This window comes from Lissotriton vulgaris, chromosome 5 (genome assembly GCF_964263255.1).
Source record: "Lissotriton vulgaris chromosome 5, aLisVul1.2, whole genome shotgun sequence".
NCBI lineage: Eukaryota > Metazoa > Chordata > Amphibia > Caudata > Salamandridae > Lissotriton > Lissotriton vulgaris.
Window position 1 is genome coordinate 275713015 of NC_141693.1, and position 15231 is coordinate 275728245.

The 15231-nt window shown below is 44.5% G+C and overlaps 1 protein-coding gene across 1 annotated transcript in view; it reads right to left on the bottom strand.

Annotated features, from left to right (window-relative positions):
* CA6 (carbonic anhydrase 6) overlaps window positions 1–6098 on the bottom strand; it is a 69391-nt gene extending 63293 nt beyond the window's left edge. Inside the window, exon 1 of the mRNA XM_086921401.1 lies at window positions 5831–6098. Coding sequence (XP_086777527.1) covers window positions 5831–5936 — 106 coding nt within the window. The 5' untranslated portion in view covers window positions 5937–6098. The remainder of the gene's footprint in view (window positions 1–5830) is intronic.
* Window positions 6099–15231: the final 9133 nt, after the last annotated feature.

Sequence of the window (15231 nt, forward strand, 5' to 3'; positions counted from 1 at the left end):
AAAAGTTTAGCTAAAAAAAAGTAATGTAATGTCATAAGTACTACCGTGTAGGAAGACAAGTAACGTGAACAAAGGGGCTAAAACCCTAAGTCCTGCCCCAAACTATTTACCAAGGGACAACAGAAATGTGCTCTCCATGTGGGAGGCACATAGGGAATATAACCCTACAACAATTGATCATGCGGCACAAGGTGTCTTACGCACGCAGGGACCTACCTCTGCATATAATGAACCCCAAAACATGCCTTGACACAGGTTCCGTTAACTTGTAGGAAACTCAAACCCTCAAAAACTGTAAAACTATAATACAGTTAAGTCATAAGCTGTACTAGGAAAGAGACTATACTGTTAAGCATATTTGGCATTAAACTGTACTTGAAATAAAGCCACTAGATAGCAGCATTGTACAGCGCAGTGTATACTGAGTACATGTCGATCTTGCATTACACTTGAGAAGAAAGGTACTCCGATGACCTTTCCAACTATGTTTAGCCAATACTAAAAAGAAATGTCTTGAAGTGGCAGTATCTAAATAAGGCTTGAATGAGTTGTTGCCCAATAATATGCAAGACATCAATAGAACGTGAAACAATGACCCTTGAAGATCGTGAAGTGGGCCTCTGACTATGTTGACACACAAAAAGTACCTTGAAACACCAAAGTGTGCTGTGGCAATTTTTCCTCTTTTCAAACGTTTGCGAAGCATCTTGTCTAAAATAATCTTTTTTACCTATGAATAGCCACTTAATCTGATGTCGAAAAAGTCTGCTTTGATACACAGAGTTGTCAGCCACCCATTACGCCTCTTAAGTTTGAATATGAGCTTCGTAGCGATGCAGGCAGATCTCTGGCACATACACTGTGTGACGTGATTTATCTGACAAGACCGAACATCCTCATAGAAGGCCAACATCAAAGAAAAATGGCGGCACGTAATTTATGTGTCTCTAATTTTATCTAACTGCTTGTTCTTTCCTATATAACTAGCACAACATGTGGAGCCTGAATACTTTGCCTACTATTCTTGTACTAACCACATCAGGGCAATATGACTGGTAACCATCTTCAAATGCTTTCTATGGAGATGGCATCTCTCTAATCTCTGGTTTAAATATTTATTGGTGACTCAAGAGTTTGATTACAGATGAGACCCACCCCGAACAGACCATGAGGCACCTAGCTAAATAGCTTTAGGTATTTAAGTGTGCCTGCTTTCTTCATTTGATCACTGTATTATCACATGAAACACACTTGGCTGATTGTATATTTCACCTCAGCTTATATATAGTCTACTCACCCAAGCACAGGTCTGTGATTTTTTGTCATATAGTGATACATATTTCATATTGTTATTCATTAAAGCGACTGACTTTTTGATCATATACTGTGCTAAGTTAAATCAACTTTGACTCTTTGTTGATCTATTACATGAACAACATTTTTTGCTGCTTTTGTGTTTATCCTAGGTCATCACTTACTATGACACCAGTTGAGAGTAGGTCCTCTCTTTACATCTAAGCTTACCTAGTACTTACTATTTGCAGTGTAGGGGTTAAAGACTTGGACATGATGAATGCCTTAGACTCACGGCTGAATAGAGGCAGAAACATTGTACAGTGACGCATACAGACCAAAATACCTTAGTATGCCTCCTGTATTTACCCTTTGGTAATCTTTTTAACTAATCAGGGATACCTCCAAATTAAAGGATACTTTAGTGGTTTATCCTAAGGTTTTTTTAATTTATGAACTGAACCTAAGTCACTGTCCTTAAAGAATAGAAATTTCTAAGAACTCCCTCAGAAAAGCCCCAATCTGAGGTTGAGTCCGCCCTGGTAGTAATATCTCACCAGGGTGAGACGAGGTGGCAAATGATGAAGCATGTCACATTACCTGAGTGAGCCATTCCCGTCCAATTCTTGGAATTGCCTTGAATTTAGGCAAAGAACAAATAGCAGCACACAGAGAACCTGTTCTGTCCCTGTCAATGACCTGTTTACCTGTGGATTAAGCAGATAGCAGTTTCCTGAGGGTATCACGCCAATTTTTGTGTTTGTTTGAGCTAGTAAGGACAGGCGTGAGCCCCATAACGCCCTTCCTTCTCTCCTTCGTGTGATATTATGGGTGGGTTGCAGAACAGGGCAATGGGAGAGACTAGACTGCTGGCACAGGAGTGGGGACTCCACGCATAGAATGACAAGGGAAGGGCTTGTTGCACAAAATGGGATGTGAAAATTGGAGCGGAAAATATTTGCGAAACTGAACGAAGAGGGAGGGAGGAAAGTTGTGGTTCACGGATTAGGGAAATGGCTGAATTGAGGGCTCAGAACAGAGAGGGCGGGGTCAGACAAAGAACGAGGAAAAGTGGATTAGACGCAGGCAGCAGAAACGAAGTCCGTAGTGAGGTGAGGGGTTAGGAAAGGGTTACTTCAATACATCGGGGTCAGTCGGGCACTGGTAAATCATTATTAGATATTCATCTGTGCCTTACAAATACAGTGTATTCTGGAGCCCGAACTACAGATCCAATGCACCTTGAACGTGATTTGCAGCAATCCCCCCCTTTTCTAGAAAATGCAACAAAAAATAGCTCAACCAATGCACCTCAATAAAGAAATGATTATCCACTTCCGTTTCCGTACATACAATGCAGGTGTCTGTCAATGGAGCTCAACACTTCGCTCCAGGACCCGTTGCCCTTTTACTCACCTCCCTGTTTAATACAATGTTTGAAGTAGGGGAGTTCCCAAAACTTTGGAAGGTTGCCTCAAAACTGCCTCTACTAAAAAAGCTCAACCTCGATCCTAAACATCCCAAACACTTCTGATTAATCTCTCACCTCCTGTAACCAGCTAAACTGGTCGAGAAATCAATGAATGTACAACTTAGTGCTTTCTTAGGCGAAACCCATGTCCTGGATCCTACTCAATATGGGTTCAGAGAGGGACATAGCACAGAGTCCGCCCTCATTAAATACACCGAAGAGATTAGAGAAGCTCTGGATATGCTAGATCTGTCAGCGGCCTTTGACACGGTCCATCATGATTTATTGATGGACTGTTTGTCAGCATGTGGGGTCCGTAAGGCATGGAAGTTGCTGAAGTCCTTCCCAATTGACAGATCTCAAATTGTGGTGCTGGACGAATTCTGTTGTAAACCCTTCTCCCTGCCCTGTGGAGTACCCCAGGGGTCCTCCCTCAGCCCGACACTTTTTAACATGTATGTCTCTTCCTTAGCGTCCCTAATTGGCTCCTTTAGTTTTAACCTTACCTCCTACACAGACGACACACAAATTGTGGTGGCTCTGCGTCCTGGACAGGGAGCAGAAATTGACATTTGGGTCCACAACTGTATGGAGGCAGTTGGGAGGTGGATGTCTCAAAATTGTCTAAAACTCAATTCAGGCAAGACTGAGGTCATTTTATTCTGGAATTATCCCAATTTCTGGGCCCCAAGCTGGTGGCCAGATGCATTGAGCACTCTTCCCACACCTACCAGTAAGCCAAAGAACCTGGGAGTGATAGTTGACGATAAGCTCAACTTGGTGACCAGCTATATGCTGTAGCTTCAAACACCTTCTATACCCTCAAAATGATTAAGAAAATACTACACTTCCTGCCGGTAGACAGTAGGCGGACAGTTATCACAGCACTTATCATGTCTAGGCTAGATTACTGTAATAGTCTCTACCTGAACATTCAAGAACGCTTTATGAACAAGCTCCATCTGATGCAAAATGCAGCAGCGAGATTGCTCACCAGTACACCAAAATGTATGCCAATTGCTAAGGAAATCAAAAAATTCCAATGGATGCTTGTGAGGAAAAGGATACGTTTTAAAGCTCTGTGCATCGTGTATAAGGCACTGCAGGGCACGGGCCCAGACTACCTCAAGCAGCAGCTGCAGTGGTACCAGCCCAAAAGAACACTTTGCTCCCTGGGGGCAACGCTGGTATCAGTACCACCCATAAAAAGAGTCTCATGGGGTGGGAGAAGCTTCATTGCTGGTGCTGCAAGGGCCTGGAACGATCTCCCCTTCCACTTGAGAAATACCACCAATCTCCTAACATTCAGGAAACAACTGAAAACATGGCTCTTTAACCTGCAAATGTGCCTCCACCTCAATGCCTAGAGGAAAGCAGCTAGCGCCAGGACACCCTTGGGTAACCGTTCGCGCTTTAGAAATGCCCTTAACATAACATAACTTAACTACAGAACCCCAACTATACCACCAGAGATCACACATAACTTTACCAGCCCACCACAGCACAGCAGAGCACAAAAAACACACTCACGTGTACCAAAACACCTCAGAGCACAGCGAACTTTAACATTCTACAGCACACACACGAAAACAGAACACAAACTCCACAGGACACCATAACATACTGCAGCACCGCAAAGCAGAATATGGAACACCACAGGACACACTGCTAAACCACAGCACCTCACAAGAGAGCACGTCATAGCACACCATAGCATACCACAGCACCCTCAGGGTGCCACATATCACCAAAGCGCCACAACCAATGGTCGAAGAGCATTATAAAAAGCATGGGAACTCTGATGATGAATGCAGGGGCGGGGTCAGTGAGTGCAGGGCGTGGTCAAAGGCGTGGCTAAAGAACACAAAAATATTCTGCTATTTTGTCAGTCTTTCCCCTGCAGATAACAACATAAAAATAACGCACAGCTTAAATAGAAATTAAATACAAATTGTGTTAAACAGTGAGAGCTATCATACATTATGAAACCTCTACTTGTCAATGCACTGCCACCAGAGAGACAGAGAATTGAATCCTGATGTGTGCAGTGGGGAATAGTGACTTGTGTATGTTTAGCGCTACGAGGTCCCCGTGTGTGACAGAAAGCCCTGTTAGCATGTAAGTCATTATTTTACACTTGCATTACACACAGTCTAAGATAGTCTGCTACAAAATGCGCAGAAAGGTTTAAGATAAAATGTGTTTCCAAATTATAGATTTTTTTGCAGACTGTACATAGTGCACATTTTTTTTAACAATTTTAAAAGCACACATTTCATAGCTTAGCTGGAAGCTCCCTTACAATACCTCTTAAAAATAATAACTCTGTATCATCAGGAAGTGTCAAGTGATTCCATCAATGAAGGCCAATACCATCTTTTGAACAGCCTTTACATTAGCAGGTTGAACCGTATGCACGTTTACATGCCAGCACCCAGGCAGCAAGACTGGTTAAGTTCTCTGCCCCCTCCCTCGGTGTAACAGAACAGGAGTCTGAAGACTCCCCCTGGCTTGCACTTCAGCTCTCGGAATTAACCGTCCGATCCCCCTCACTTCGACCGCTCGCTAGAACATGATGACATACCACAGCACCTCCGGAAGAACGGTTATTGACTAACTCGGATAATCACTGATACCCAGATGGAAGCTAGTGTGCTTTTGTTTTTTACTAGTCTAGGGTGTTCTAGATGTTTCTACCGGGCATGAACCTCCAACCACGATATGAGTACTACGGGAATCCTTTAGGAATCTTGCACTCCACCTCCAGAAGATGTCATGCAGAATTTCGGAAAAAACCCTAATCCAAAAAGTAATTAAAAATGCAATTCTTTTGATCCTTTGTGAAGCTTAGAATCTGTGTATCGTATTTTTTGTAATACCTTCACTTTCTTTAATGTTTACTTTGCACTGCATTTTGCGATGGAACCCCTCTTTTCATCAGCTCTCTTATTTCCTCTTGCTTTCTCGTTCTTTTCCCTGTAGTTTGCACCCTTTCTCCCATGTTTCCCTTTCCTTCAACGTTTAGTTCTCAACCCCCGCGCCTCCCCCATCCTTCCCTTTCTTTACCTTGGTAGGTCCATTCCACGGTATGCCCGCTGCCTGGCGGCACCAGCTGTACGAGGTGCAGCAGCAGTAACAGGGCTTCCAGTTGCAGGTGTCTTGTTGACGCCATGATGCTGTGCCGAGCCCGAATCCAAATAACAAGGGGAATCAAACTACCTGGGCAATAGAACTTTCGCAGCCCTCCGAGCCGGCCAATGAGGACGAAGCCCCTCTCTTGCTCCCCACGGCCGGCCTTCTCTCCCGCCTCTCGCCCTCTGTCAGCAGCAGGCCTGGAGTGACCCGTTTAACGCTTAGACTAGAGGCTTACGGCCTATCGATCTGATAAGAGCCCCCTCTCCCGCCTCCGGGGGCCCTCTCTTGCCTCACTCCCGCGGACCTTGGACTGAGTGCGCCTGTGGAGCTGAGTCTATTGACCAGCCCAGAGAGTGCCCCTGCGGTGGTTAAATCATCGACCTTGTTGAGAGGCACATGGGGTCCGCACTTTAAACTCCGCCAGGAAAGCTTGAGACAACTAGGCCCAAATCCACTGTGTACGCAGGCTGCCTGTTTACGTCATGCCCCGGGGCGGGCCATGCGTCCCTCCACTTAAAAAGATCAATCTCGCCCTGGCCCTCTTCTGCTTCCACCTTTCACCCCGTTTCCAAGGCCTGTGAATGATAGAGACCCCACCGGCTGCCTTTAAACACATTAGTCTCACAGGACCATCTCCTCTACCATCTTCCCGCCAGAATGTTCCTTTGTGTGAGGTCAGCATCCTGAGGAAAGTGCAGCGTCCTGATTGGTCAACCGAGTCTCTGAGAAGTGTCATTCCATGGGTGCCATTTGGGTAGCGGTTGTGCCCTGGTATTGGCTGGAACAAGATTCCAGTTATTGATTGCTATATAGTGGGGGCCACCGAGACAGCAGTGTCTCTATGACTCCAGCTGGTCCTTTACAGATACCGTTCAGTGGGAGTCACTGATACACCATTATCTGACTGTGCCCCCACTACCTGCTCTGTATGTGATCTCAGTTAATGTCGTACTGTCACTGCCCTCTGCAGGTCACTCTCATACCAGCACTTGTCTCCTCCAGTATTTCAACAAATGCCACACCTGGGTGACACTGGTGACCGCTGCTTGCCTAATCCAGCGGTCGAAGTGCATAAAAAAGCTGTGGTTGTAATGTTTGTTTTATTTATTATTGTGTCAGACTGCCATAGGACACACAATATACTTATCAAAATATACACACTTCTGAGATTTAATAACATACTTCAATAATTAAAAAGTAGCATTTACAATCAAACATACTGATGTATAGCAGTCAGCTGAATAAAATACTAATACTTTAAAAAATGTACTAATTTGGGTTGACAAATATTTTGGAGCCGCATAGGTAATTACATATCACCATAACAGGTAAATCGCTAATAAAGTGCTTTTCAAGATGGCCCTATTACTATAAAAGTGCTAGTGCCTGGCCAATGACCAGCTCTGGAACGTTCGTTGTTGTAAATACAGATTATTACAGCCAGCTAGAAAGACATCAGTTGCTAGGCAGCATAGATGATTTTAGATATGATTTGATTTGATTGATATATTTGTAGAGCACGGCGAATGCCAGGGGCGTCTTGCCACTAGAAACTGTAGATTTGAACGGTACTGGCGGGATATCCAGGAAGAATCAATTTCTAAATAGCTTTCTGAAGGACAAAAGTGATGAGCTGCTCTTTATGGAGATAGGAAGCTGGTTCCAGATCTTTACTGTCCCAAACAGAAAACTTCTGCCACCCCAGAGGGCCTTCTTAAACGTGCATTACAGACTCTGCAACCCCTTCCCGCAAAATCACATCCCGCAAGTAGATTAATTGCTCCCACCCTTTTTCCATGCGCTGGTGAATTGCTTCACAGGCAGAGTACCAAGCCTGAAATCAATATACAATGATCTTTTGAAAGGGGGATTTAGTTTGCCCAAATATGGTTCAAAAATAGGAGAGTGCGTGAGTGTCCGGAGCAGGTCTACCTTCCGCCCGACAGATTAACAATCGGCAATCAGCACACCCTATGGTTTGCAAAGTATTAGCCACATGACTAAACCAGGGTCATTTAACTAAAGGTATGGGAACTGTGACATGGTGGACAATGGATGCGTGGTGAGTGAGCGTGGAGGGTGGGGTCAAAGGCGTGGCTGAAAAAAGAAACTGTTCTATATGTTTTTACATAAAATAACAGTTTAAATTAAAAATAAATGTAAATTAAGATGATCTATAGGAAATACTCTATCGTACTTTATGAAGTCTCTATTAGTTAATGCACAGCAGAGGTCAGTCTGTAACCACAAAGCCATAGAATCGAATCCTGGTTGGTGCAATGGAGAATAGTGACTTGTATATGTTTAGTGCTAAGAGGTCCCAGTCTGTGACAGAAAGCACTGAGAAAATGTAAGTCATTATTTAAGACTTGCATTACACACAGTATAAGGTAGGGTGAAACAAAATGAGCAAAAAGGTTTAAGATATAAAAAGCGTTTTCAAAATGTAGATTTTTAGTAGTACTCAGACTGTACATAATGCCATTTTACAGCGAGAACTGGTAACTCCTGTGCAACATCAACCAAAAAGAATGAATCTGTCACCAGGACGCTTCAAGCGACTCCATCAATCAAAGCCAATACAGGCTTCTGAGCAGCCTTTACACTTGCAAATTGATATTTTGTGCGCATTTACATTTCTTGAAGGAGCCCTGGCAAGACAGCTTGTTTAGCAGTCTGCCTTTCCCTCGGGGTCACAGCACAGGAGACCCCCTCCCAGCTGAAGCACTTCAGCTCCTGGAACTAACCATCCACTAACAGCCCTGGGATGGTTATCTTTTCACAACAAGTAGGGGGACTATTTTTCTCAAATTAAAAAGTATGGGTACACTGTTCCCTTCCGATCCCGCCCACTTCGACAACTGGCCTCATCCATTAAGGACCTCAGCATATGCAATAGTATCGTTTGACCCCATGGGGCTTTATTAAACAACCCACGTTATCTCCCCCGGTAATTTGAGCCGCGAAGTACCAATCTATTGGTATTCCCATAGCAAGAAGGCATACAGGGGCCCGGCTAGACCACTCTTGACCATGAATCTTCTAAAATAATTGGGCCCAAATTAAAAATGTCTTCTCGGAACAGTGTCAGTGCCAAGTCACCTCTACTGCCCTCTACTTTTTATGTTCTATATGACAGACTTAGTACAGCAGCCTGGGGAGAGTGGACAGGTGGCAGTAAGGGGAGAGTGAAGGGGTGGCAGTAGGAGGAGAGTGAAAGGGTGGCCGCAGGGGAGAGTGCAGTAAGGGGAGAGTGAAAGGGTGGTACCAGGCGAGAGTGAAGGGGTGGCAGTAAGGGAAGAGTGAAGGGGTGGCACCAGGCGAGAGTGAAGGGGTGGCAGCAGGGGAGAGTGAAGGGGTGGCACCTGGCGAGAGTGAAGGGGTGGCAGTAAGGGGAGAGTCAAGGGGTGGCACCAGGCGAGAGTGAAGGGGTGGCAGTAAGGGGAGAGTGAAAGGGTGGTACCAGGCGAGAGTGATGGAGCAAGGATTCGCACGTAAAGCGACTTGCCCTGACTCAAGAACCTCGCCTAACTTGTAATCATATTAATTCAACCTGTTCGTCATTTATTTAGCATTTTTCCCAACACGCGGGTGTCCCTAGGAGGCTTGCCTACGTGTTATTTCCATATTAAACAAAGCTTGCACTACTGAATGGCCGCTTCGCAGAAAATCCAGTCTGCGCATGCGTCGGTCATACCCATGTGATGTGACGCACTCGCATTTTGGAGGGATTTGTTGCTCATGCGCACTGTTGCAAACATGGCCGCTTGTCTCTAACCATGCTCTCTGCTTGCCCCGCTGCTTATGCCTATCTGTCTTTTTGCACTAAACCTTAATGCTATAGATATTATAAAGTAAGGGGTGCAGTGAAGCTTTTAACGGTGTACAGTGTAATCATTTTTACGTGTGATTCTAATTTGTTTTCGCTTACTTTTCATGTACCACGTATCTATGGGCCTGGGGACAGGGAGCCGCTCCATATTGAAGCTCTTCTAAACCCTGTCACGTGACATGGGAGAAACCCCACTGCGCAGAAGCTGAAGCAAGCCAGCTGGCTCCCGAAGCTCGATGCGCCTGGGAACCCACCTAGAAGATGCTGCAGTCCACCTTGACTGTGATACATTGTATCTATGTGCTGTACACTCTCATTGTTTTCTATATTCCTATGCCTGGGAACGTGAACCCAAGGGGCGGGTATGAAAAATTACATATTAATGATGGGAACACTGAATTATAGGTGGTGACAATGACAAAGTCACCTCTCCTGACCAATCATAATGTGGGAATTTGTCACTTGCAACTTTTGTGGGTGGTCTAGGGGTCCCAAAACAGTATAACTAGCTTAGTATTGCTTAGAGATTTTGTCCGACTTGTCCGAGTAGCAGACCTGTCACTGACCCTACGAACTCTATAGGTGATTGATACAGAGGGCTGCGGAGCACTCTGTCCATACTTTTCACAAACTCCAAGGGGTGGAAATAGTCTTAAGTGCTGGCGAAGCACTTTGCTGGGGAAATTCGAAAACCCAATCGGGGTTATTGGCGGATTCTGTGCAGAAGAGGGGGTAACGCAGGCGTTGCATCCGAAGCTGCAGGGGTTGGTCGTGTCCTTTGGTGAGCCCAGTCCTGACCCAAATCCTGAGGGGTATCCCGTCCTGATTGTCCGTGAGCTGTACCTGCTCGCTTTCTGGTATTCCAATCCTTGAGGGTCCTTGCCCCCGTCCTTCTAAACTGACCCGTGGCCAGGGTTAGTCTTCATTCTCGTACTAGGTAAATATCTTCTGTGGGTGTCTGTCTGACTATACTCTTACCTCTCTTTTCTTAATAAAGCACTCTCGCCTGTGATATTGCTCTATCACCTTTAAGTGATTTATATGCAATTGTTTATTAGTGATGTTCCACTTCTCTCCCTGCCTGTAGGATATTATTAAAACTGTCATATTGTTTAGTGTGTTCCATTTTTTCCCTTCCTTTAGCATGGTTGCAGTGAACTTAGTAAGAATAGCATAAGAAGCCTAGTTTAAGTGCACATGTTAGGTCCTTCCCACGTCCCTTGTGCTAGTTTAAACGTGTTTGAATAGCTTGTTCCTCAATACTCATACCCCGTAGTGTTCCCAATTACTCTAAATGGTACTTGCCCTAATCCATAGTTACATTGTGGCATTGATTCTAATAATTGATGTGCTGATTTGTATTTGCCTCATTATCTTGGCATATTCATTCTGAAATTTCTTTTATAAACTTTGAAAACCCATCAGGTGTCTGTGGTCATTTTACAGTATAAAGTGTGGATAAATGTACGAAGTGCATAAGAGTTCTACTCCTTTAGGAATCTTGTCGCCTGTCCACTGCTAACTCCTGAATCCATCAGGAGTAATGTGCCTGTGGTAAGTCAGGTACATGAATAGTAAGTGGTGTGTGAAAATCACCCCCCTGAATTACTCATAGTAGCGTGCTAAGGATTTCACCCGGTTCATGCAAAACACTGTCGTCATATGCACGCCAGGGCCCAGTGCGTGGAAATTTGGTAAACTAGTGACCCGGGTGACCTGCGCGCTCTATCAGTAATTTTCTGGTAGCAGTAGTATGGTTAGGACTAGTTAAGATAGGCAGACAGGAAAGTTGATAAACAAACCGTGAAAATAAATGTGCTGCTGAAAATTCTATGCTGCTATATTGATTGCATTGCTTCAAAATATTGCGCAAATGTTTAAAGGATTTTATATATAAATGATTGTTTCATTGCTGCTATAAGTATTATATGTGATATTAACAAAATTGTTTGTGAGCGTTCAGTGTAGTCCGAATCCCCGGGGAAGTATATAGCTAACAGTGAGCAGAATCCGGTTAGCTGGTAAGGTCACTTGTCGTGAGTTATTAGTGCATGGTTAGGAGAAAACCGGAAGCACTAATTAGGATCTTTTTGTATCTGAATAAGTGATAGCTAATGAGTCCTTTTGTATAAAACTTCCATTGTGATATCACCTAGTAAGGGTCACATGCGGAAGGAGTAATAGGGTCTCCGAGGCTTGATTGGTAAGCAAAGTAGTCCGCTGGTGAAAGCCTGACTTAGTATATATCCCAGAAAGAAGTGGATGAGTCAGAGGAGTAGCAGGTTCTATATTGCTCGTGTGGGAGGTTAGGCAGAGAAGTCTATCCGGAGTGAATGAAAAGTAGACAGAAGTGGTTTACTTGTAGTGAGAGAACATTTTTCTATCTATTTAGAACACTCAGACACAGTGGCGAACGTTGCGTGTTATTAACTAAAATTTGCACTCGCACTCTAGGAAAAATTCAAAGTTTCCGTTACCTTGTGAAGGAGGGAGTCGGTCGGAAGACTGCTCTGACGTCACTCCGTGCCGCGCTGGTATTGGTCGAGACAACGGGTGTGTAGTAAAGCTGAAATTGTAAGGGAGGGGTGAGTGCCGGAGCGTGAGACCTCGTCTCGTGAAAGGCCGCGCACCCATTGGCTGAAGATTTTACAAGCTTGGTTTCGATTGGTTGCTGCGAGATAGAAGCCGCGCTAGCATTGGGAGCACAAAAGTAGACAAAATTAATCAACAAGAGCTTGAAGATAGTTTGGAGGTGTGTATGTGGTATCCCGAATTTATACCTAATCCACAGCATTTAGGCTTCCATAAAGAACAGATTCTACGAGGTAGACCAAACAAAATGTACGGAGTTAAGAGAAAATTGTCCCTTGCTGACAAAATTAAGAACTACTTTAAGAAACACCAGCCCATTAGAACAAGGGAGGGTGTGATCATTCCTCCGCCAGATACTCCTGCCTCATTCATGATGTTTGATAAAGGGTATCATACGTGCGTGTGGTTAGAGAACTGGGCAAAGTATACTGCAGATGACGGAGTCTTAGCCTTTCCTATTAATGGTTCCTTTAATGGCAGAATTCTGTTCAACTTAAGAACCAGAATGAATGAATTACATCCCCGACCCAGATTAACTCAATACGAAGCGTTAGAAGAATGGGAAATTGAAGCCTTAGAACGAGACAGGCCCAGAATGGATAAGGGTTTGAGTAGGTGGTATCCCAAAATGCATAAAGAGTCTAAAGAGCAGAAAATGAAACAGTGGAGGCAGAATATGATGGTTGAAGGGTTATTTCCCATGATGGGAGTACCTGAACAAAAGAAAGGAAAATGTACAGAGAAAACCCGCCACTTAATGGCTATGGGAGACTCGGAAGATGAACATCTAGAAGACTTGTTGATGAAAAACCCACCTCCCTATGTAGCAGAGTCAGAGCCTTTGAGTTCACCAAACCCGTTTTCTAAATATCCTAGATGTAGGAGGGATAGTGAGACAGATGGAACGGGTACGGATAGTAAGACCAGTGATGGGGATGGGTTTTGCAGACCTCGTTCTACCGTCCCGAATTACCGTCCTTTTGGAGAAGACCCACCTCGGTTGGTTACTCCGACAGCCCCGAATATTTACCCTACCTTGGTACCCCAAGTATTGCATGACAATTCCGCAGAAAAGGCTTTGAGAGAGCGAGAGAAGGAAGCCCTGACTAGACAGCGAGATGATTTAATTCGGACCATAGCTCAGATACATCCTCATCCAGATTCACTGACTATCCCAGTAACTATTGGTCCAGCTATTCCTCTTTACGGGGATAGACTGGCCAGCCCACAAACTCCTGTTATAACCCCAATTATACCAACCCCAAGCGTCCCACCCCCGAGAAGAGAGCCACTCGTAGATGATGATCAAGAAAGTGAATGTGAGTCGGTGGTCTTGATGGATCTGCCCGTAGGGGAACCTGGAACCAGTGTGCCAAGGACAAGAAATCAGAGTAGAGCAAAAGAGGTTGTGATTGAAAGCACATCTGGGGTCAGAAGTGCTATGGTAGTAACTCCAGAAGAATTGGACAGATGGACAAAGGAGTTAGAGAAAGAGACCACCCCCCAACCAAAACCCTTAGAAATTTATAGGCTGAGGATAGAAATTGAAGAACTATTGGCCGGAAATGTAGGATTAGACAGGTTAAACTCCTTTAATGAAGAAGAGTTACTGTTCATCAGCAAGAACCTTACCCGAAACACTAGATTACTACATGAGAGATTAATGGACACAGCTGCTGACATGGGAATCGATGTTAGTAGATCCAAAATCCTTCAGAAACCCTACAGAGCGGATTTTTCAGACAAAGACTTAGAGAGCTTGAATGTAGTAGGGAAACAAATCCAGTTAAAAGAATTACTGAAACTCCTACAGAAATGGGGGGATGTAGAGAAATGGAAAACCCGGTGGGCAAAGAAAAAGGAAGACAGTAGGGCCAAATCCCAAACATCAGAATTCGTGCTCAAAGAAGTAGGTCCCGCAGAAAAATTGTGTCCCATGAGAGAGGTCCCTGGGGGAAAATACGTCCATGTTCCTTGGTCCCGACAAGATATTGTGTCATTTACAAATGACTTTCCAAAATTGCGGGAGAAGCCAGTTGACTGGTACAGACAGGTCGAACGCTTCATAAAGGTTCAGAAATGTCTCCTGAAAGACCTGGATGGGTTCTTCGACATTGTAGTACCTGTAGATTTGTGGACCGAGTGCAAAATTGAAATTGATTGGCCAAATGACGAATATGCGAGAGATCCCAAAACCGGAGCTCCCTCACCTGAAGTAATGAGGAAGTATGATCAAGTCATACAATACCTCAAGAAAAAGGTGCCCGCCAAGGAAACTGATTGGACCCGGATAGATAGAACTACCCAAGAGCGCGATGAAACCGTCCACTCCTTTTATGAAAGGTTGCTGCAAGTGTTCAAAACTTACAGTGGAATCGATAATGTGGACATGAAAGACATGACCCATTTCAGTTACAGATTCGTGCTAGGATTAAGGCCCGAAATATCACAATGGATTCGAGATAATAAAATCAGTTGGCAGGGTAAGCCCATAGATGATGTTCTCAAGTACGCCAAGTACTGCGAGGATGAGATAGAAAACAAGAAGAAAGCCCTCAAGGAGAAGGTTATGTGGGCACAAGTGAAATTGGCTGAACAGCAAGAAAAACAGTTAAGTAAATTGAATTCTAGTAATAATGCCCAAAATACCAATGCTGGGGGAGGGGGGAAGCCCCGAGTAAAAATGAGTCAGGAAGAGGCTATGAAGAAGTTCCCCTGCCACGGGTGCGGTCAGATAGGGCATTGGAGAGACGAGTGTCCACATCTACAGGCCGGTAATGCCCCTGTAAATGGTTTAAATCCACAGGTGCAGAAAGAGGGGACACGAAAGAACCAGCAACAGGTAAAGCTACCTCCAATACCTCGCGCTCCTAGACAGAATTATAAGAACCAGGGTCAGCAGAATGAA